The 21,466-nt window shown below is 40.7% G+C and overlaps 1 protein-coding gene across 7 annotated transcripts in view; it reads left to right on the forward strand.

The window, feature by feature from the left end:
• RIPOR2 (RHO family interacting cell polarization regulator 2) overlaps positions 1–21,466 on the forward strand; it is a 161,048-nt gene that overhangs the window by 103,022 nt on the left and 36,560 nt on the right. For 6 of the 7 annotated variants that reach the window (XM_069957916.1, XM_069957914.1, XM_069957915.1 and 3 more), the window contains 4 exons: positions 819–967; positions 2,910–3,039; positions 5,525–6,217; positions 9,618–9,796. In XM_069957916.1, the coding sequence (XP_069814017.1) occupies positions 819–967; positions 2,910–3,039; positions 5,525–6,217; positions 9,618–9,796 (1,151 nt within the window). Of the gene's footprint in view, positions 1–818; positions 968–2,909; positions 3,040–3,293; positions 3,441–5,524; positions 6,218–9,617; positions 9,797–21,466 lie in introns of all 7 variants that reach the window. The other variant, XM_069957920.1, reaches the window with a different exon arrangement.

A 21,466-nucleotide genomic window follows, 5' to 3' on the forward strand; every position in this document is an offset into this window, starting at 1 on the left:
GCTTCTGGTGCAGGCAGCCTGAGCAATGCTGTCTACACTGAAAGTTCACTTCTCTCCTCTTTGGCACGGACAGGTGATGTCAGCTTCAGTTACAAAAATGATTGATAGCACGAGGAGCCAATGACTTCTTGCACTATTAATCAGGACACCCTCTTTAGACATGCTTATAGCTAAAGGAGCGGTGCAGCACCACATGGCGGCCCGGCACTGGCCCAGAATCAGTGATTGCTGGCGCCTCCTTTGGATCAGGTGGTTCGCCCCTTAGGCCATCCCTGCTTAGCTATAGCAGTTTCAGTGGTTACAGATGCAACCAGGTCCAAAAATCATGGGCCCCTTACCATGTTAAGGTTGATTAGGTTTGATAAGGTTGATACCTGACCTACTAAAATTTAGCTCCACTGCTCAGCAGTATTGAAGATCTGTGCATCACCAGTGACAGAAGCAGAGGTGTCACACAGGTTATAGGTCAGGGAAGGAAGGTTGAGGGGAGGGACTGTATAAGTAACTAATAACTCTTAAATTGATGCAGAGTATATGGAGTGGGCTCAGGAACTGAGCTTGCTTCATACACAACAGATGTTTGTAGTGTTATCAAAGAAAACTGATTACAGCTATTCAGCCTCTTATATGCAGTGCTTATTATGGCATGCTATGTTTTTAGTACATTAGCCCCGAATGCACTAAAGTCTATGAGAGTTGGGTGTGGGGCAGTGACAGTGCCCTGTTTTGGACATGCACGTTTTCTGCATCTGTAACAGTGTGTCTGTTGCCTATGTGAAAATACCCTTAGACACATTATGTTCTTTCTTTTTTTAAAGGTGACAGAACTTAAAGGGATTGCAACTCACATGCTAGTTGGAAGTGTTACTTGTGAAACAAAGGACCTTTTTGCTGCCCATCCTCAAGCTGTTGCTGTTGACATTAATGATCTTGGTACTATTAAACTTAACCTTGAAGTAACTTGGTGGTAAGTACTATTAATCTAAGTATGTTGATGCATATGCCATTCATTTTCTTCAGTGTTTAATAATTCATAAAACGATTACTTTGTTCTAAAACTAATGGATCATATAACATAGTGCTCTCTGAAGCCTGTGAAATTATTTGTTTATTGCTGTTCTGGATTGAAGCAAAAATGTCTCTAACTTAATTGTAAAGCCAGGTTTCAGGTCCAAACATAAAGAGCGGTGTGTCAGGATGATTTGAAGCAGTCCTGCTGGACCGATGGCCATACATGCATTTCCAACACTATTGTAAACAATCCCCAGAGACAAAAGAAAAAAAACATATAAAAGTTCTAAATGTAATTCTTTATTAGTATAAAAATGTACACATTATAGTCATGAGGTTAAAAAGCATTCAATATATATAATGATATAATGAAAACATCACAAAAGCATAGATAACCCTGCTAACAACAGACAAACAGTGGTGGGTTTCCTACTGCATATGACAGCTGGTGGATATAGGGAATGGTGTACACAGAAGGATAAATAAAAGTCCCAGCAAAAAGTCTCTCTAGGTTGTGCATGGGAAATAGGTACAACTCTATAACAGGCCTCACCAGTAACACCAGCCCTCTAGGGACCACCGACAGACACGACTGGGGTGTGAAGCAAGATTGCAGGAGATCCTATTAGGACTAAAGTCCTACCTCTTAAATCGTGAGCACAGATGGACATATAAATAATCTTATAAAATGCATGGAAACCACCTCCTCTGGACGGCCATGGTATTTACCACAATCCAGAGGATTTGTGTTTTTAAAGTTATAACCACGTTTATATGTCTACCTGCGTTCACCATTCAAGAGGAATCATATTGGACCTATTATGATCTCCTGCAATCTTCCTCCAAAGTATAAACATGGGGGGGGGGATTCCTGAAGCCGTCTTACAGTAGGAATGTTCTTAGACCTGTGCTGATCACCACCAAAGGCAAAAATTACTAATTATAACTGACATGAAAACCAAATCTGTAATGCAGATAAAAGCGCTAGGGCTACCTGGGAAGTAAAAACACAGTCATAGACTCATAATCGATCAGTGTAAAAAGATCAATGATCATCAATGCTAGTTCATGAAAAAAAAAAAAAACATATCTCAAATATCTTTGTTTGGGGGACTTGGATGTATAGCATAAGCTCATGTTAGTCTAGGGACAAATGATAAAGGATCTGTACAGGGGACAGGGATCCATTTGCATTAGGGCTATCAAGGGAAACCTGGCTTTACTATGACACTCTACAATATTATTAATAACACAATACTATACTTATAACTGAATGCTCTTCCTGACTGATTCGTACAGTCCTGTATTATTTAAACCATTACTGTCATTTAAATTACCTTTTGACATGTTGCACAAGCATGTCCAAAGGTTTAAATCTCTCAGGGTCTCAATGCTGAGATCCCCTAAGTTATAGCTGGGTGAAGCACATGGCTGTATTCATTCTCCAGGTGGACGCTCAATCCGTCTCATTGCTGAAGATTGCTTCATGATAATTTTGTGGAGATTATCTCCTGCAATCCTGCTATGACACTTGTGCAGCTCTGCCTCCTTAACACTTGGCTGAGAAATAAGAAAGCCTTCTCCTTGCCGGCACTCATTTTCTGAAATTCCACATCTTGGGGTAACCTTCCACGATGGGGAGGTAATCAAGGTGCCATCATGGTGTGTGGGAAAAACTACGCCTGCACACGATGCCAAATAGCTGCACAATATCTTTGATATTGGAAGGGAGGAGGGAGAGAAAAAGTTACAGTGCCATCGAGTAGAAGGCTAGCCATCTTCTGCTGCAAAAGGCTTTAGCCCTCTCCTGCTTGCCGGACACCCCTTTAGCTTTATTTCATAAAACCTAAGATTACCAAGAGATTTCTGTGATAAATGTGATATGTTTTGTGTTGCAGCCCATTCGATACAGAGGATCTTACCCCATCAACAGGCAATATAAACAAAGCTGCTGCTATCCAAAGAAGAGTCTCCATATACAGCCAGGGCACCCCAGAGACACCCACTTTTAAAGACCATTCTTTCTTTGTAAGTGGTTTCATTCTCACTACTTACAGCTTTGACGTTTTCTTTGTGAAATTTCAGACATTTTGAGAAAGTTTACAAAATAATCAGTTCAGTCTATATTTAAAGTGTGATTTCCCTTTGGGGGATATTAGGAAATAAATGGCACATAGTATATTACACTTGTATCCCTTTAAGTGCTTGTATACCTCTCCGCACTGTGGTAACTTGTGTGCTCTGTGATTACTAACATCCCATTTGCTTTTAACCCGTTGAAGAAATGGTTCAACCCTCCGCAAGACAGGCCACGACTTTCTATTATGGATGCATTGCAGGAGACATTCTTTGACAAACTCCGGCGCAGTCGCTCTTTTAGTGACCTGCCATCTCTCAGGCTGAGGCCTAGATCAGGCCGAGAGAGATATGTGAGTTATACATGAGTGATCTGTGTACATCTCTCAGACGTTTTTACTAAACATTTATGCATGCAGCATTGTTTTTCTTCTCATTTCTATGACGTTTTCTTTGTTGTGAGTGCCAGCCACAACACTGCTGATCAGAAAGGCTGTGCTAGTGGAGTTGGGTGTTTTCTTTTAAGTAGTAGTTTTGCTCAACTTAAATTATTTCTTACACAACCATGATAACAAATTCTTTATTAGTTATACCCTGTTCACATATGTCACTATGGTGTCATGGAGAAATTCTGACCCATTCTTTCTCCATGGAAAAGCACAGTACTACATGCTTACATCACACTTATGTTTGATAGGGTATTTAAGTAAGGTTTTTCACATCCAGAAGAAGTAAGTCTGTGTGACATGGTCATTGGGTTTAGGACATGATACTGTTTTAAAAATACAGCATAGCCTAATATGGTGCAGTATTCTGCCATAATGTTCATGTGAACAAAACATGTAGCTATAAAAATACTTTTACATATTTACCTGATAAAGCCTGCTCTATCCCTATTCCTCAGTATGGCTCTGCTTATGCCTATATGTAGGCATGTCAGAGGTAATAGGATTATTAATGTGTATGTATTCTTTCACATATCTGTAGGGTCTTGTGCACCTAAGTTATGCCAAAAGAATGTCTTTTTGGCATACGTTGTACTGGTATGCACGTAGTCTACTTTCTAATGTAGAGGGACACCATTAAATAAATTATAGTGTGTGGTATACAGAATGAGAATTAGAATAAGAGTGACTGACATACAGTATTCCACTATGTTGTAGGTTTACTTTGGAGGTATATGTGGGGGAACACTCCTGATGTTTACCTCTGTGATGAACAGAACCTAATTTGTAGAAGATAAATAAAAAGCCCAAACAAGGCACCAGTGAGGTTATAGCCCAGAGTTTCCATCATTTAGGACCCTATAACATGGGCTTATGTTTTCTGTAAATGAGTGCACTTGTTTTAAGAGACTTTTACAAGTCTTGAGTATCATACAGGAAGGGCTGCATAATGATCACTCGTTCAGATAGCTGGCCTTATTACACAGAGCTGTTATTGCTAGTCAAGCTGCCATTACACTATTTACAGTTCATTTATCTTTGTATGTCTTCATTTTTTCTACCTACTCAAATTATGTCTTTTTAGCTGTAAACGACATTGTCTCGTTCATAAAGCCTACCTCCAGTGAAAACTAAAAAAACTTTTCTACGCTCTTAGATACTTATGTACAGTATGGACGGGAATCTTTTCCCCTCCATATCCAACCTAATCCAGTAACAGGAAATCTTTGTTTGCCATGTCACAGATCCAGTGGAGCTGCAGTCCTGTCCTGGTCACTTTCTCTACAAGCCTGCTTGCTCATGCTACTTTTTTCACTTACGTCTACTTACATAGCAAATAGTCCCCTGGCACGTCAAAGCTCAAAGCTGGTGTAGATTTAAGCAACCATAAATTGAGATAAATACTGCACAAGTGGATGCCACACCTGCTCGCTTTGTACACAGGTGTGGCTACCATCCTGCACCCTCTAGTTTTGACATTTCTTACATAAATTCTTCAATGTTTGCCATCTGCATCTGCTACACAGCATGATACCCCCCCCCCCCAGTCTCCTGGTAAGGAGTGTAGATGAGTGCTTTTTAATTGGCAATTAGAAACTTTGCACCCTAAGGTGTGTATCTATTCTTAAGGTACACTGGAGGTACACTTTAGTAAAATGGTCAAATCTTTAGTCTGTTTACTGTTCTCACATGAAACTCTATTCTACCATGCCAGAAATTATTGTTAAATTATGACCTTTATAATATTAATTCCCGTAACTCATTAACTCAGAGAAAACAGAAATTTGTGACCATTTTGTCATGGAATTTTCTTCTGCACATAATTTCTGGACTCTGTGAGAAAAAGTCCATAACATTGTGTTGTATTTGTTGTGGTCCTTGGAATGGCATGTCTTTACTGGGTGTGCTGAGCTTTTCTGTAATAATAATAATAATAATTTAGTAGTTGTAAAGTTAAAAATTTTATAATATGGTGTATTTTCTTTTTTTAGTCTAATTTGCAAGATGATGTTTTCGATGGTGGTATAGAAACCATTGAGAAGAGAGCCCTCTCCTTAAGTTTTGACAACTTGCCTAATGGTGACTGTACACCACCCAGATCTACACCCACATCTTCTCTGGGCTACTCAAACCCTGAAATCACAGTCACCCCACCAGAACATAACCTCAGTGATCAGTCCTCAGAGGAACCAGTGAAAGACAGTATCAGTGCCAGTTCTTCTGCCGATTCAGCTGGTCAGTCACAGGGATCGCAGTCCATTGTGGAGCACATTGGTGAAACTGAGGAAACCATTGCAGAAGATACATCAGACCTCTCTGCTTGCCAAAGCCATTTGCCCACTGTGGATAGTAACATGTACATTACTTCAAATGTCTCTGTGTCAATTTTGCAAGACTCTGAAGAGGCCTCTGAGCTGAAGCCTGTGGAGCTAGACACATATGAAGGAAATATCACCAAACAGCTGGTGAAAAGGCTTACATCCACAGAAATACCTGCTTTTCCGGAGAGACTTCAGTCTGACTGCACCACTTATAGTGAAGCCGAAGCCTCCAGGTCCTACTTGGATGGAACTTTAGAGGAGTCTTTGCAAGGACTCCTCCTGACACTGGAGCCTTGTAAAGACCAGTATTCCGAGTATCAAGAATTGTACCATGAAATTACTCACCTTGAAGATGTCCTAAAAGTAAGTGACTGCAAAGCATCACTCTGTCTTTAGATTACCTGTGATTGTATGGTGACTGCCACTTGTGACACTGTATTTTGCTAGCGCCTAATAGCACTTATAGATTATTAGCAATGTTATTTTTGTACTGTACAAGACAGTATTATTCCAATAGTCTTTCTTTGGGTTCCAAGATTTCATTTCCTTTTAATTTTTTTAATCAGCTTTTGTAAATAGTCTTTATACATGTGAAGGAAAAAACTTAAGTGTTTTCTGAGGAAATACATGAAAGCCTGATAATATAACACATACTTTTTCCCAGATGTTTATAGTCGTATATTGTATATAGAGTTATTTCTATTTTATATGTTGCAAAAAAGAGGGGAAACTCCAGTTGTGTTTTTTTTTAACTTGTGGGTTATGGGTTTGGTCACAGAGATGGGTTTTGTACTGTTTAGAGAGTATTTTGTGTGTTTATTTTTTTTAAATGTTTTAAAATCTGTTGTTGCACAGGACACGGTGAAGTGTGTCATACTTAATATAGTGTTTATGAAGGGGGGTTGAAAAGTTGTAGCTTACACATGCTATTTAATGTGACCACTTATCCATTTATTTAGATTCATGTTCTATATTTCACACAAATAAAATTGTTTTATTGCATGTTCTTTGTGTTTTTATGTCTTTTTTTCCATTTCAAATGCATGTATTGGTTGTACACTGTTTTGTGGAATGAGTATGTAGTGTAGCTGTATTGTACACAGGGCTTACTTTTTACATTTTAATCTTTTATTGCTTCATTCCATAACTGTCCTCATTGCATCACATTACTGTTCTGTTTCTTTTTCATTTGTTCTTTGATTTAAAGTTGGTGTTCATGTGCCGAGAGTTAGAAACAATGTTATTGTAGACTTCTAGGTTGAGGCAGTATGTCACTTGGGTATACTTGGGGATACTGCCAAAAGTACTGCGGCTTACCAAAGGAAACCCATTTACTTCAATGGACTAAAAGTAGACTACTAGTTATAGCATCCTTTTCTAGAATGTATACTTTTATTGTGCAGGGCTCAAAAGCATAGCAAGAAAATAAAAGGTATATATTCAGGAAATGTACTGAATATTGTCGCTAGTAGACTACATTTAGTACTACAGTATGACCAGTAGACTATGTTCAGTACGTAAAGTGAGTGGGCCTGCTGTGGTATACTTTGGCATAGCTTTTTACTAGTAGTAGCCACATAGCCTGAATTCCGCATGAACCCAAATGCAGATGGAAAGTCTGTTAGGTTGCTGCATGCAATGGATCCAACGGGTGAGGGTCTCTATTCTGGGAGGTTTCTGCTTGCTAGGAAGAAGCTCATTTTCACTCCATGCTGTCCTGTAAAGTGGTGTGCCATATTACATGAAGTTTGTAGGTTTAGCTAATAAAGGGGGAATTCTGATTTTAAAAAATGCAACACGCCCAGATACCAATGCCATCAATGACCTGTAACAATCAGAACAGGTTCATGCAACAATTTATTGATATAACATATGGCTTTGAAAAGTTACCCAAAAATCACATGAACCTGAAAATATATTGGCCCAGGATTCTAGTGCATTTTTAGTAGAAATCCTGGAACAATTTGTGCCCAAAAAATTGACTTTCCTGTTGTGCACCACGTTTATTATGTGTGTTTGCTGTGTCTAATAAAATGGGCATGGCTTTGGTGAAAGAAATAGATGCAACCTGGTGTGATAATATTGTGCACGATGTAAAGGGAACCTGTCAGGCAGAAGACCGGGGCAGAACCCACCCTACCCCTTTATAAAACTTTGGATACTTACCCTCTCATCCCTGTGACGCTCCTGATGCCAATCCCATTGCAGAGAAAAACTCAGCCGCTCGTCTTTGCTCTCATTATACTAATGAGCAGAGGAGGGGGCAATTTCTTGTCAAGGGGACCAGCATCCGGAACGTCACTGAGGGGAGAGGGTAAGTATTTGCTCCTTGCACCCTGCAAGGAGTAGGGTGTGGGTTCTTCCTCAGTCTCCTGCCTGACAGGTTCCCTTTTAAGCCAACTAATAACCATGAACTAGACTCTATACAGATGTGCTGGTGATCATTCTGGAGCATCCATAGACTGTCTAGTCTAATTTTACTCTGGCACATTGTTTTAACATCTGTATAAATAGAAATTTTAGAAAGCAAGCCCTAAAAATAGGGAACAAAACATAGAAATGAGAAGGTATAGGTGAACATAATTTTTTTTTCATTAGCTAAATCATGGTATAAAAGTTTTATGTATTTTGTTCACTCTTGTGATGGTTAAGAGTGTTGTCTGGCCTCAGTTTTTACCTTTTTAAGTGGGTTAAAAAACTATACAATATCTAGGAAAGCATTTGAGTAGATGTATCCCATTTGATGGACATGGCAAACCCTAATTCACTTTCATGTAGAGAAGTTACTATGAGCAATGGGAAAACTGGTACAAGTAGTAATAGATGTGTAACTGAGCACAATACACAGTAAGGGCCCTATTTCACCAGACGATTATCGTTTGCATAATCGTTAACGATTAACGTTCTCAAACGACCGCTATTGCGAAAGACCTGAAAACGTTCACTCATTTCCATGGAACGATAATCGTTACTTATGATCGTAATTGCGATCGTTTTTCTTCGCTAAACGACCGAACGATGTCTTATTCAATGCGAACGATTTGCAAACATTTTGCAAACGAGCCACAATAAAAATAGGTCCAGGTCTTATAAAGCGATCAACGATTTCTCGTTCGGTCGTTAATCATTAACTGCATTTCAACCGAACAATTATTGTTTAGATTCTAACGATTTAACGATAATCTGAACGATAATCGTCCGGTGGAATAGGGCCCTAAGGCTAAAGGGACAAAATCATTGTATACTGTTAGATTAAAATGGCTAGCAGCTTAAATGAAATATGTTTTTTTTCATGAATGTTTTACGGAGTTGTTAGACAAAGCAGTATATATATGCTGTTATAGTCATTATGTGATTTGTCCAGTATTACAATGTCAATCCTAATAGAAGCGCACTGTAGCACAGGTTTGTCAGTTTACATACAGAAAGAGGTCTTATTTAGCCTTTGTTGTAAACAAGTGTCAGCCTCCTACCATCCAATATTGGGTCATCCACAGTCATTATCATACCATGTGTCTATGTGGGGACCATGTGTCCGTGTCTAAGACAATACACTATGCATCTGTTCGTCCTTGTTCAGTGCCCTCATTGCACACTTCATAGCAGGCATAGTACCCAGAATCCTAACTAACAAAATCAGAGAGGACAGTAGTACATAATGATACACTGAGCATTTACTTAAAAGATTTAAATTTAGTTTTTACTGTTCTGTTTCAATATATAACATATGTCTGATCTTCACTAGTCCCTTCTACCTTTGCAGTGCAAGCCATCTGTAAACCGAAGCAGGTCTTCCAGTATAAGTCTAACTGTTGAGAGTGCTTTAGAGAGCTTTGATTTCCTGAACACCTCTGACTTTGATGAGGAGGATGGTGGTGGGATGGTTTGTAATGGTGGAGGTGCAGACTCAGTGTTTATGGACACTGTTGTGGAGAAGACCAGGTAAGTGGTGATACAGGAATACTAATATGTGTTCTTACAAGGAACATCCTGGTGCTTACATTATTCAAGGAAGACTTTTTCTTTTACTTCTAAAAATACTAAAAATTCTTGACAGAATGTTCCAGTTACTTCTGAGTACATTCTAGAACATGGTCTCAGGTGAGTTAAGCCATATCAGAAATTTTCCTTTTGAAAGAATGTTTCAATATTGGACCATAGATTGCTAAAGAATAAGTTGAAACTGGATAAAAAAAATCTTCCTTGAATCCAATTTGGGCAATCAATGATGTTAACTAATCTTCTCTGTCTTTTCCTTCTAGCCTGTTGAGTCTTTGCATTGGACAATACTTGTCATTTACTAATGCAATGGGCCTTTTGCAGTGGCAAGTTGTGTTTTGTGTGCTGGCCCTGTTTACTTTTTTCCTGTCTGCTATGTATTCGGGTGTCTGTTTTCTTCACTGTATATTTTGTGTTGTTTTACTATTGTGTGCTTTTATTGTATTCTCTTCTGCCCAGCTGTCTTAAAGGTGTTTCTCTGACAAAATATATTGATTCCCTATCCTTAAAGGATTATTTAGCTCAAACATAACTTTTCATATGTTGCTGCCCATGGTGAGACTAACAATTTATTCCATACTTTTTATTATCTATTCAGTGCCCTTCCCCCAGTTCTGATCCTGCTGCTTTGAGCTAAAGACAAAGAAATCTGTTTGTTTGAACTTTTCTCTCTGTCCCCCCCCTTCCGCGCTTTCCATATGGCTGATGTAAACAAGTCCCTGGCTAGCTTTATCTGCAACTTTGTAATGACGAGAGAATTAATCACAGTAAGTTCATCACCAACTTGACCTCAGATTATGGGTTCAGAGCAGAAACTGAGAGAACAGCTCACACACAGATTTCTTCGTCTTTAGCAGAAAGCAGCAGGATCCGAACTGGGGGAAGGAAACTTAATAGATAACAAGTAAGGGATGAATTGTTACACCATGGGCAGCAAGATATTAAAAGTTATGTTTGACCAGAATACACCTTTAGGCTATGTTCACACTATTTTTAATGACAAAAACGGCCATTGTTAGCAAATAAAACAACAGCCATTCTTCTTATAAAATAATGAGCAGCATTGAAATCAATGCAAACAGCAGCTGTTGTTTGCACAGTGTATTGAACAGCAGCTGTTCGCTACGGCTGCACAAATAATTGACATGCCGGCCGTAGTGTGCCTGAAAATCAGTGGATAACTGATTTCCAGGCACATCCATATGGTGGCTGGATTTCAATGATTTTGAAAGAATGTTTATCCAGCCAATAATGCAGTATCGGCTGGATGAACATGTAAAACAGCGTCCGTTGTCTGACACTGCCAACAACAGCTGTGTCAAACAGCGGCTGTTATACATCATGTGAACATGGCCTTAGGCTATCCAAAAGGAGCAGCAGTCAATATTGAACTAAAATAATGTTGTTATGGTCGTCGTTGCAATGAACATGCTAAACCATGGCTGTTGTTTGACACTCAAAACAACGGCTGTTGTTTTGAGTGCCAAATAACGGTTGCTGTTAGTATGTTGTGTGAACATAGCCTTAAGCTGGGTGAATATTAGATCTGACACCTAGCACCCCAGCGATCAGCTGTTTTCTAGTATTTTGGCAATGACATACACCGAGAAACCGAGCAGGAAGCAGACAGCACATTGTATATTGACCAAGCAGGGCTAGTGCAGATCAGCTCTCGTTCACTTTAATCTCACCCAGAATGTCCTCTACAGACTCTATGGAGGTGTCTACTTTGTGCTCTGTTTCACTGTATGGCGGCGCCACAGCTCTGGCAAACAGCTGATGGGTTGGGGTGTTTGTTGTCAGCTCCCCACTGATCTGATATTGATGACCTACTTGAACAATAGATCATTAATACATTTTGCCTGGAAAACCCAGTTATCACATAAGAACAAATGTGAAGGCATTTAGTCAATATTACTATAGAAAATATGATTTTTAATTACATCTATTTACTGTATTGTCCAGCGTATAAGATGACCCCTTTTAAGAGTTTTTTAGGTCTTCCAGAGTTGTCTCATACATCGAAAAATTTTAACCTCTACCTGACCACTGTAGGGCTTGCCAGCTTCTAAATTATAATCTATACAGACTTTAATTTAGAAGTGGGTGACTAGCTGCAGCTGGGGAGCCCTGCTGTGGTTAGGCAGGGGTTAACCCAAGCAGGAGGCACTGCCCGAATCCTGGTGGCAGTGTCCCATCTTCTCTGAGCAGGGCCCCCAGTAAAAAAATAAACCATGAACTCAACTGTCACTTGTTCCCAGTCCTCCGTCATCTTCCTGGAACAGGTAGCATAGTACAGAGACACTGCCTGCACCGGAAGTCCCCAAAGCCTGTCATTCACCTGAAGCTCTCCAGGCAGCCAAGAGTCTCCTTGTAGACGCTCAGCTGCCATAGCGTCTCAGAGCCTATTCCCAGGGCTGTGGAGTCGGAGTCGTGGAGTCAGAACTAGTTTTGGCTGGAGTCGGAAAAAATGTACAGACTCCGATTCCAGCTTTAAAGAATTGAGTTTTGATATGAATTTTATAAGTTTTGCTCATCAATATATATTATGAACAACATTCTAATAGGACACTGGCCCTATTAGATAAGGGTGGTCGGGGAATATATCAGTAATAGGACACTGGCCCTATTAGATAAGGGTGGTCGGGACAAGTTGGGGGTCACTATTTGGCAGTTTGTTTCTGAACTGGAAGAGTCCATTGTATGCGGGGAGATCTGTGCTGTTCCCTTCCTGGATGCTGGATGACTGTATATGAGCAGCAGTGTAATATGAAGACATAAGTAGTGTAGCAGTAACCTCTGTCCTCAATGTGGTGTTTTTCTTCAGTGTGCTATGGCTGCAGCTGTGTATGCTATGGCTGCAGCAGGCTGTGCGTGTGTAGGACTCTGTGTGCTATGGCTGCAGCAGGCTGTGTGTGTATGCTATGGCTGCAGCAGTGACCCCTCTCTATATCACTATGTGTGACCCCCCCCTCTATATCACTATGTGTGACCTCTATATTATAGGTATCTCGCATTGTTAGCAGTGTTTCTGTGTGTATGGTGAATATTTAGTTAGAAACATAGAAGATTGTCAGCAGGAAAAGACCACCTGCTCCATCTAGTCTAGTTGTGAGTAGTTCAGGACATGGAGGCTGGAGACTGGCTGCATCCACTGCACACACAGGAGAAGCTGCTTTATATCTTTCCCCTCAGAAGTCGCCCCAGGATCATGTAGGACATTAGGTAGAAGCTGCTGAGCCAGTGTGATAAATAACTCCCCTTGTATATGACTGGCCATTTATGAAGGAGCAGGAGTCGGTACTGATCAAATTCAGGAGTCGGAGCTGCGGCTTACCGACTCCACAGCCCTGCCTATTCCCCTTCCCTCAGCACTCCTGCCAGTTCCCTGCCCCAAGCAGGGGCAAGCCTCTATGACCAGACTGCTTAGCAGACTACATGGAAGCAAGTATTAGACCTCCGGAGGGCGATCGCTGGGGCCCTTCATTACAGTATCTTGCTATTCGTTAGGAAAGTGGAATTGTGGAAAGTGGAAGGACAGAATGACAACTCTATTGGTCTCTGATAGACCTAGGTGAACATGGTGTAGTCAGACTGGAGCACTGAAAAGTGAAAAATATGATGAAGAAAAAGATAGAATGTACCTATTTCCAGCTGCTTTTTTTTCCCCCCTAAACAGAAAAAAAGGACATACCTGTTTATTTTACAGCAGTAATATTAATGTATGTACAAAAGGCTGTTTCACTATTAAGTTTTATTGAGCTCAACGGTGAAGTAAGAAAAACAGGTAATTATTTGTTTTTTTTTTCTTTTGTGCAATAGAACAGATGTTTTATGTTCATTGTACAGTCCAGGAAGTGAGCATAACAACTGCATGTGAGCATAGCCTTATCCAGCTTTCCAGTTCCCAACAGAATACTAAAAACTACCAATACTGAGCTGTAAACTAACTATCCAAGTGTCAGTAGCACTTATTCACAGCTAAGGGCCCTTTTACACAGAAAGATTATCTGACAGATTATCTGCCAAAGATTTGAAGCCAAAATCAGGAACAGACTATAAACAGGGAACAGGTCATAAAGGAAAGACTGAGATCTCTCCTCTTTTCAAATCCATTCCTGGCTTTGGCTTCAAATCTTTGGCAGATAATCTGTCAGATAATCTTTATGTGTAAAAGGGCCCTTAGTGACGCTAATCACATTCCCTCCTTGCCTTAAACCATATGACTTAAAGGGTCTCAAAATGTCATGGTATTTAGGGATACGACCAGTCCCGGTCGATTTCAAGCATGAGCCCTATCGAATCAAAATCGGGTAGGGAATTGACCCTGCGTGGTTGTATCCATGAATAACTGAATTTCTGGCAGCAGAATGGACCTCACTCCTATCAGGTCAGCATACATCATGACAGAAACACTTTAAAGCGACTCTGTACCCACAATCTACAAATACAGAGAATGGACAAGGCACTCCTCAAAAATATATTAATAGCATGGTAAAAATGCTGGGTGCTTAACCCAATATGACATGAAAAAAAAGCACATGACCCAGAAAAGAAAGCAAAAAGCCATGTCATACATATATGGGTGGCACATTCACAAACAGAATGCTCAAGTGTAAACCATCAAATTTTATTAATACATAGAACTACAAGTGCAAGACATACATAATAAAATCATTTAAAACCACAACAAACAAAGGACCGTGTCTAATAAACACGGTACCAGAACCATGTACAAATATTATGACCCCTCCTTCAGCTGGCAATAATGGCCCAAAGTACATAAGACAAGGTAAATGCATATATAATAGATATGTATATGAATACCTGTGACTTATGGACACAAAACAAAAGAGTGTGGCAAAAAGTAATAGGGATGAAATAAGAGCCAAATTAATGAATCAATATCACCATAGGAGGGAGTCCATGTTTGGGTCCGGGAAACTCCACGCGTTCCGTCTCTGTCGCGAGACTTTCTCTACCGTTGAGAAAGTCTCGTGACAGCAACGGAACGCGTTGGTTTTCCCTTATTAATAAAATTCGATGGTTTACACTTGAGCATACAGTCTACTATTCTTTTTTGTGGATGTGCCACCCATATGTGTATGACATGGCTTTCTGTACCCACAATCTGACCCCCCCAAACCGCTTGTGCCTTTGGATAGCTGATTTTAATCCAAGATCTGTCCTGGGGTCCGTTCGGCAGGTGATGCAGTTATTGTCATAAAAAGCAACTTTTAAACTGGCAGCCCCGTGTCCAACGGCCGGGGCTTAGAATGTCTATGTATTAGGCTGGCACAACCTCTCTGTCCCTCCTCCCCACCCTCCTCATCATTAGGAATGCTCCAGGCAGATTGTCTCCTATTCCTCAGCTGTGTGAATACTGAACATGGGCGGGATCGTTAAGGCACCTGTGCAATGTTCAGACAGGAGGAAATGTTCCAGTGCCATTCCTAATGATGAAGAGGGTGGGGAGGAGGGACGGAGGGGTGGTGCAAAGTTAGGGAACAGATATTCTAAGTCCCGGCCGTTGGGCACGGAGCTGAAAGTTTAAAAGTTGTTTTTAAGGACAATAACTGCATCACCTGCCGAACAGACCCCAGGACAGATCTTGGATTAAAAGCAGCTATCCGAAAATACAAGTGGTTTGTGGGGGGTCAGATTGTGGGTACAGAGTCGCTTTAAAGAGATCTCAGACTGGGTGTTAGTTTCCCAAACCACTAGATTTATTATGGTGTCTTATTGCCCTTAGTAAATTTGGTGGGTTTTTCACATGAGAAGACCAAAACCCAATCATACTACCACACTGGTGGTGGTGGATTTTTAGAATGAAAAAACTGTCAAAAAGTGACTGTTTGTTTAATAAAAATTATTGTAAAAGGTAAAAATCCACTTTTCAATTTTAAAGTACACAATGACGGTGAGTTGCTTTTCAGAAATGTTTGTAGCACAGAATGTTAGTGAATGTAGGGGAAAAAGAAACCAACAGCAAACAACTAATGAAAACCACCAATTTGATGACAAAAACACATTAGTAAATGAGGGCTATTTGTTTCACTGGTCTGAAGCTTACATGGTTTAGACGCACATACATTTTAAAGAGTCCAGTTATTTCATTAGATGCTGCTTTACCATTGAATGACAGACTTCTCTGTCACTGCGATGAAAACAGCTTGTCTGTCATTATTTTATGCTTCCCTCAACTATAGATTCCCTTTAAAAAAAAAAAAAAAAAAAAAAGAATCGATGGGAAATCACATACTAAGGGTGAGTTCACATGTACAGGATCCGCAGCAGATTTATTGCTGTAGATATCAAAGTAACTAAATGACTTAACACAGTGTCAAATCTGCTGTGGATCCTGTATGTGTAAACTCAGATGTGCAAACTCTCTAAAGAAAAGTGTTTGGTCATTTAGGATGAAGCATTCTTACGTGGTTTAAAAGTAGAGATGAGCGAACCTCGAGCATGCTTGAGTCCATCCGAATCCGAGTGTTCGGCATTTGATTTGAAGTTGGATAAAGCCCTGAGGCTATGTGGAAAACATGGATATTGCCTGTATCCATGTTTTTCAGACAACCTTCGAGCTTTATCCAACTTCAGCAGCCCCAGCTAATCAAATGCCGAACGATCGGGTTCGGATGAACTCGAGCATGCTCAAGGTTCACTCATCTGTATTAAAAAGCTTTAAAGTGACACTGTCACCTCCTTTTTGCATTCTAACATCTCTACACAAGTGTAAAGGGTAAATTTAGCAGTTTTCATACCTTTTTTTATATCATACGTCATGGTGCTTGTTCAAGTAAAAAGTCATCTTTTGTCAACTGCAGATTGTGTTAAGTGGGCGCGCCCCCTTGCCGACCATTGGAAGAGGCTGGCCGAAAGGTCTAGACCCCACCCCCTCTACGTCGACCAACCAAAAGGCGTCAAGGGGGCGGGACCAACGATGCCGTTGTGGGCGGGGCTAAGTGGCGATAATGTCGCGAGGCCACGAGGGCGCGCCCACTTAACACAATCTGCAGTTGATAAAAGATGACTTTTTACTTGAACAAACACCATGACGTATGATATGAAATAAGGTATGAAAAACGCTAAATTTACCCTTTACACCTGTGTAGAGATGTCAGAATGCACAAAGGGGGTGACAGTGTCACTTTAAACACAACAGAAGACGTGGGGTAAATGCTATTATGTAACACTGCAAAACGTCTCCTTTTATAGATAAAATTTTGGTTAGAGTTGGCAACTTTCAGATGTAAAATACAATTTATTCTCTTTAGATTCTTGGGGATTTCCTTTAGACCAGGCCCCTTTTGCACTACTACTATACAGTGTGCCAAGATTGGAGGGAAAACACTGTGTGTAATTTTCTCACGGCCTTACATTCACATTGTACAAACATGACTAAATGTATATATAACTTAGAGATATTTCACAGACCATTGTTTACCCCTTACATATAGCTCAGCCCTTAACGTACACTTGATGACAATACAAACAACCTGATTGATTGTATTCTTGGTAAGTGCCGTGTTTAAGCAATTACTGTACAGTTCATGATATCACTTTTCCTTGGGAAAATTTAGACGTACAAATGAGGTTTTTTTTAGTCATGTTCTATTTACTTGACTATAAGAAGAAAGATCCATGTACAGTGGTACCTTGGTTTAAGAGCGTTTTGGAAGAAGAGCTTCCAGTTTTTCAAAATTGTACCTTGGATTAAGAGCATTGCTTTGGTTTAAGAGCTACCTGTACTGGGTGGGAGGGGGAGTGGGGGAGGGACATGATCTGCACTGGGTGGGCTACAGCACTGTAATCTGACCCAGGAAGTCTCCCTCACCTTCCAAATGATGGCAGATCCACTTCAGGCTGGGGCTTACATCAGGGGACAGGACTGTGCAGGTAATCTCTTCATAGCTGTAACCCCTCTCTCCCCGGACAGATAGTGCTGCTATGCTGTGCCCACATCTGTCCTGCTTATTCCTTCATACTCCCTACAGGCTCTGTCAGTCCTTGTGTTTCACATCCTCGCCATTCCTGCTATAATGAGCCTACACTCAGCTATATACACTGCTGTATAGAAAAGTTTCTGTCACTGTTCCTGATTGGTCCATGCTAAACACACTCCCTTTCTTCATTGCAATCATGTGACCACACAGACCTCTGACAGCAGCCCTGCTTCTCTATTCTAGCCTGTTGTACTAGGTTACTGCATTATGGGGATCTGCAGCTCCTTCCTGTATCTGGAAACTGCTGCTGTTTATTCAGGTTTATGCTCTTACTATGTATCTTACTCCACATGCTGATTGCTATACTCTACAGCAGTGCTTCTCAAACTTTTTCTAGTGGAGCCTCAACCAACAGACCAAGGCAATGCCTGGGCCTCACTAGACTGACCAAGAGGGCGCCTGGGCATCACTATCTGTGGTGAAAGTCCATTTAAAAGCTGAAAATAATGCTAGGCTGCCTTTTACTCATCTCCCAAGCTCTATATACTAATAAAGAAATTACAAAACAAATTAATAATGTTGCTAAAATGGAGATTTTTGCAAACAGCAAAAAGGACTGTGCAGATGATAGTTACATTTGTGAAAACTGTCTCTCCAGCTGGGCCTCACCAACAACTAGGGGGCGCCTCACAGTTTGAGAAGCACTGCTCTACAGTAACTTATATAATATCCAGCTTCCTAAATGTTTTTTTAATCTTTTTTACATGTTATTCAGAATAAAAAAATCATTATTTTTGGGGTGTGGAACCAATTGTCAACATTTCAGTGATTTCTTATTGGAAAAGTTGCTTTGGTTTAAGAGTGAATTTGGTTTACAAGCATAGTCCGGGAACGAATTATGCTTGTAATCCAAGGCCCCACTGTATATGCAATGCTCATGCATGCTGTCACACACCAGAGGCAATGATTTGAATCCTTTCAGTGACATTCAAGTAACCAGGACCCCATCTAGAAATCAAAGGTTCTGTTTAATCAGATCTTTAATTCACAAGCTTCCGATCATACAGTGTTTTCCCAAAAATAAGACTGTCCCAAAGAGGCACTATGTCTTATTTTAGGTGGGAGGCCTTATTTCTCTCTCTGCTCATGTCTCCACCCCCCCCCCCCTCCAAAAATACTTAACAACGCCCCCAGTGTGACCAGCGTCAGGACGTGCATCATATGACCTTCAGCATGCGTCTGGACCATGGACCAGTATGCCTGTGACGCCCGCTATAAAGGTCCATAGGGGGATTAGGTGAGTCCTGGGGAGACTGTGCGGGGCCCCCTAGTTTAGGGTGCGGGTGCCTTAGAAGCTGAGTGAGTTTATGGGATCCAGACAGACTCTTGTATCTGTCATCCAGCCACTGATGTTTCTGAATTGTAAGTCCATGAGGATAGCAAAAGAATTGTCAATGGATCTACGGGAAAAGGTAGTTGAACTGTATAAAACAGCAATAGGGTACAAAAAGATATCCAAGGAATTGATAATGCCAGTCAGCTGTGTTCAAACTGTGATTAACAAATGGAAATTCTGGGGCTCTGTACAAACCAAACCACATTATGCTCAGGTAAACCAACATACATTTTGGCCACAACTTCCAGGAAAATTGTTCAGGATGCAAAGAAAAACCCACAAATACATCAGCTGAAATCCAGGACACTCTGGTGTGGCTTTCTCAAGGTGCATTATAAGGAGGCATTTGAAAAAAAATAGGCGGCATACACGAGTCACCAGAAGAAAGCCATTACTGTGCAAATGCCGCAAAGTATCTCTCCTACAATGTGCCAAACAGCACAGAGACAAGCCTCAAAACTTCTGCAACAAGGTCATTTGGAATGTTGAGATAACCATAAACCATTTGGAGAGGTGTCAGCAAGACCTATGATAAAAGAAACAGAGTAGGAATTACTGTAAAGCACGGAGCTGGTTTGCTGATGTGGGGATGTGTGAGCTACAAAGGCACAGGAAACTTGGTCAAAGATGAAGGAAAGATGAATGCAGCATGTTATTAGCAAATACTGGAGGCAAATTTGCACTCATCAGCTCACATAGGACGTACTTGGACATTCCAACATGACAATGATCCAAAACACAAGGCCAAGTCGGTCTGTCATTGGCTACAGCAGAACAAAGTGAAGGTTCTGGAGTGGCCATCTCAGTCTCCTGACCTCAATATCATTGAGCCACTCTGGAGTGATCTAAAGTGCACAGTTCATGCAGGACAGCCCAGGAATTTACAGGAACTGGAGGCTTTTTGCCAAGAATAATGGGCAGCTTTACCATTTGAGAAAATAAAGAGCTTCATCCACAACTACCACAAAAGACTTCAGGCTGTCATTGATGACAATAAATGGTCTTACCCAACCACTAACCGTGAGTGAAAATTTTTTTTGTTATCATTTATATTCTCTGAGAAAGGCACAAGAAAGTTAAAATTCTGCCAGGGTATGTAAACGTTTGAGCACAACTGTATTATCTTTATAGGATGTGCAAATGAATTCACAACTAGTTTTCCTGTATTCATCCAGTATTCATCGGTGGGATTACTGACTGGTCCTCTTATACAAACCTCCATTCTAAGAAACCCTTAACATTTTCCTGACTTGTCTGTTGTCACTAACCTTTTCACAAATGTTCCTAAATAAACAGCACAGGGGAATATGAGAAACTTTATTACGTATTTTAGAAAAAAGGCCACTTTCTCCACTTATCAGGCAACCTTTCTACTTTTCCCATCCTAAACGTATTTACTCTGGAAATGAATCAGCTCAATGAATAATTTGACTTTGTACTGCCTATAGAGCTGCATGATGAGACAGGCATGGTTAAGGGCCAGTAAGTCTTATGTCTCACATTGTGCCAAGCATGTCCGGAGGCTCTACCAGAGGAAGGTCTCTCCTGTCCAAAACGTTGCTCCTATTTGTGTAATATGTTGGCATGTTCCATAAATTCTAATACTGATAAATAAACTACCATTCCCATCATGTACTCTATGGAGAGAAAAAGAAAAAAAAAGAAAGACAACATATCCACAAAACTGATGACTGACCATCTGCTTCTCAGCACAAATTACTACTAGCATTAGGAGTTACATTTTGATCAAAGGGCATAAGCCTGCAAATCATGTCATGGTTCCTGATACAGTGTGGGTCCCTAACTTAAAAATGGCGCAGCCCCACGCGGCCACCACCACAACACCAACTCCGCCATGGGAGGGACACGCCCATTTGCCCAGCAGCCCCAAAGTTGCCAGACATTGCCCCCCTTCTCTTGTGCTGAGAAGCAGATGGTCAGTCATACGTTTTGTGGATGTGCTGCCATGTCTTTTTTTCTCTCTCTGAGTACCATTTCCATCATGCCTGGGCACCCAAAGCTTTAGCTTTGGTTGTCCAGGCATGATGGAAATTGTAGTCTTGTAACAGCTGGAGGGCCTGATTTTGACACTTATAATCTATTTGGACTCCTGAGGCCTGAGGTAAACCATATTGATCAGGCACTCTTGTCCCCTTTAAGATTGAGTTGTACTGCCTGAACCCTGAAAACCTACCTATATAAAATATACAAGCCAGAAATAGAACAATTTCTAATGGACACATAGAGGACAGCTTATCCTGAAAAGTT

This window comes from Dendropsophus ebraccatus, chromosome 2 (assembly GCF_027789765.1).
Source record: "Dendropsophus ebraccatus isolate aDenEbr1 chromosome 2, aDenEbr1.pat, whole genome shotgun sequence".
Lineage (NCBI taxonomy): Eukaryota > Metazoa > Chordata > Amphibia > Anura > Hylidae > Dendropsophus > Dendropsophus ebraccatus.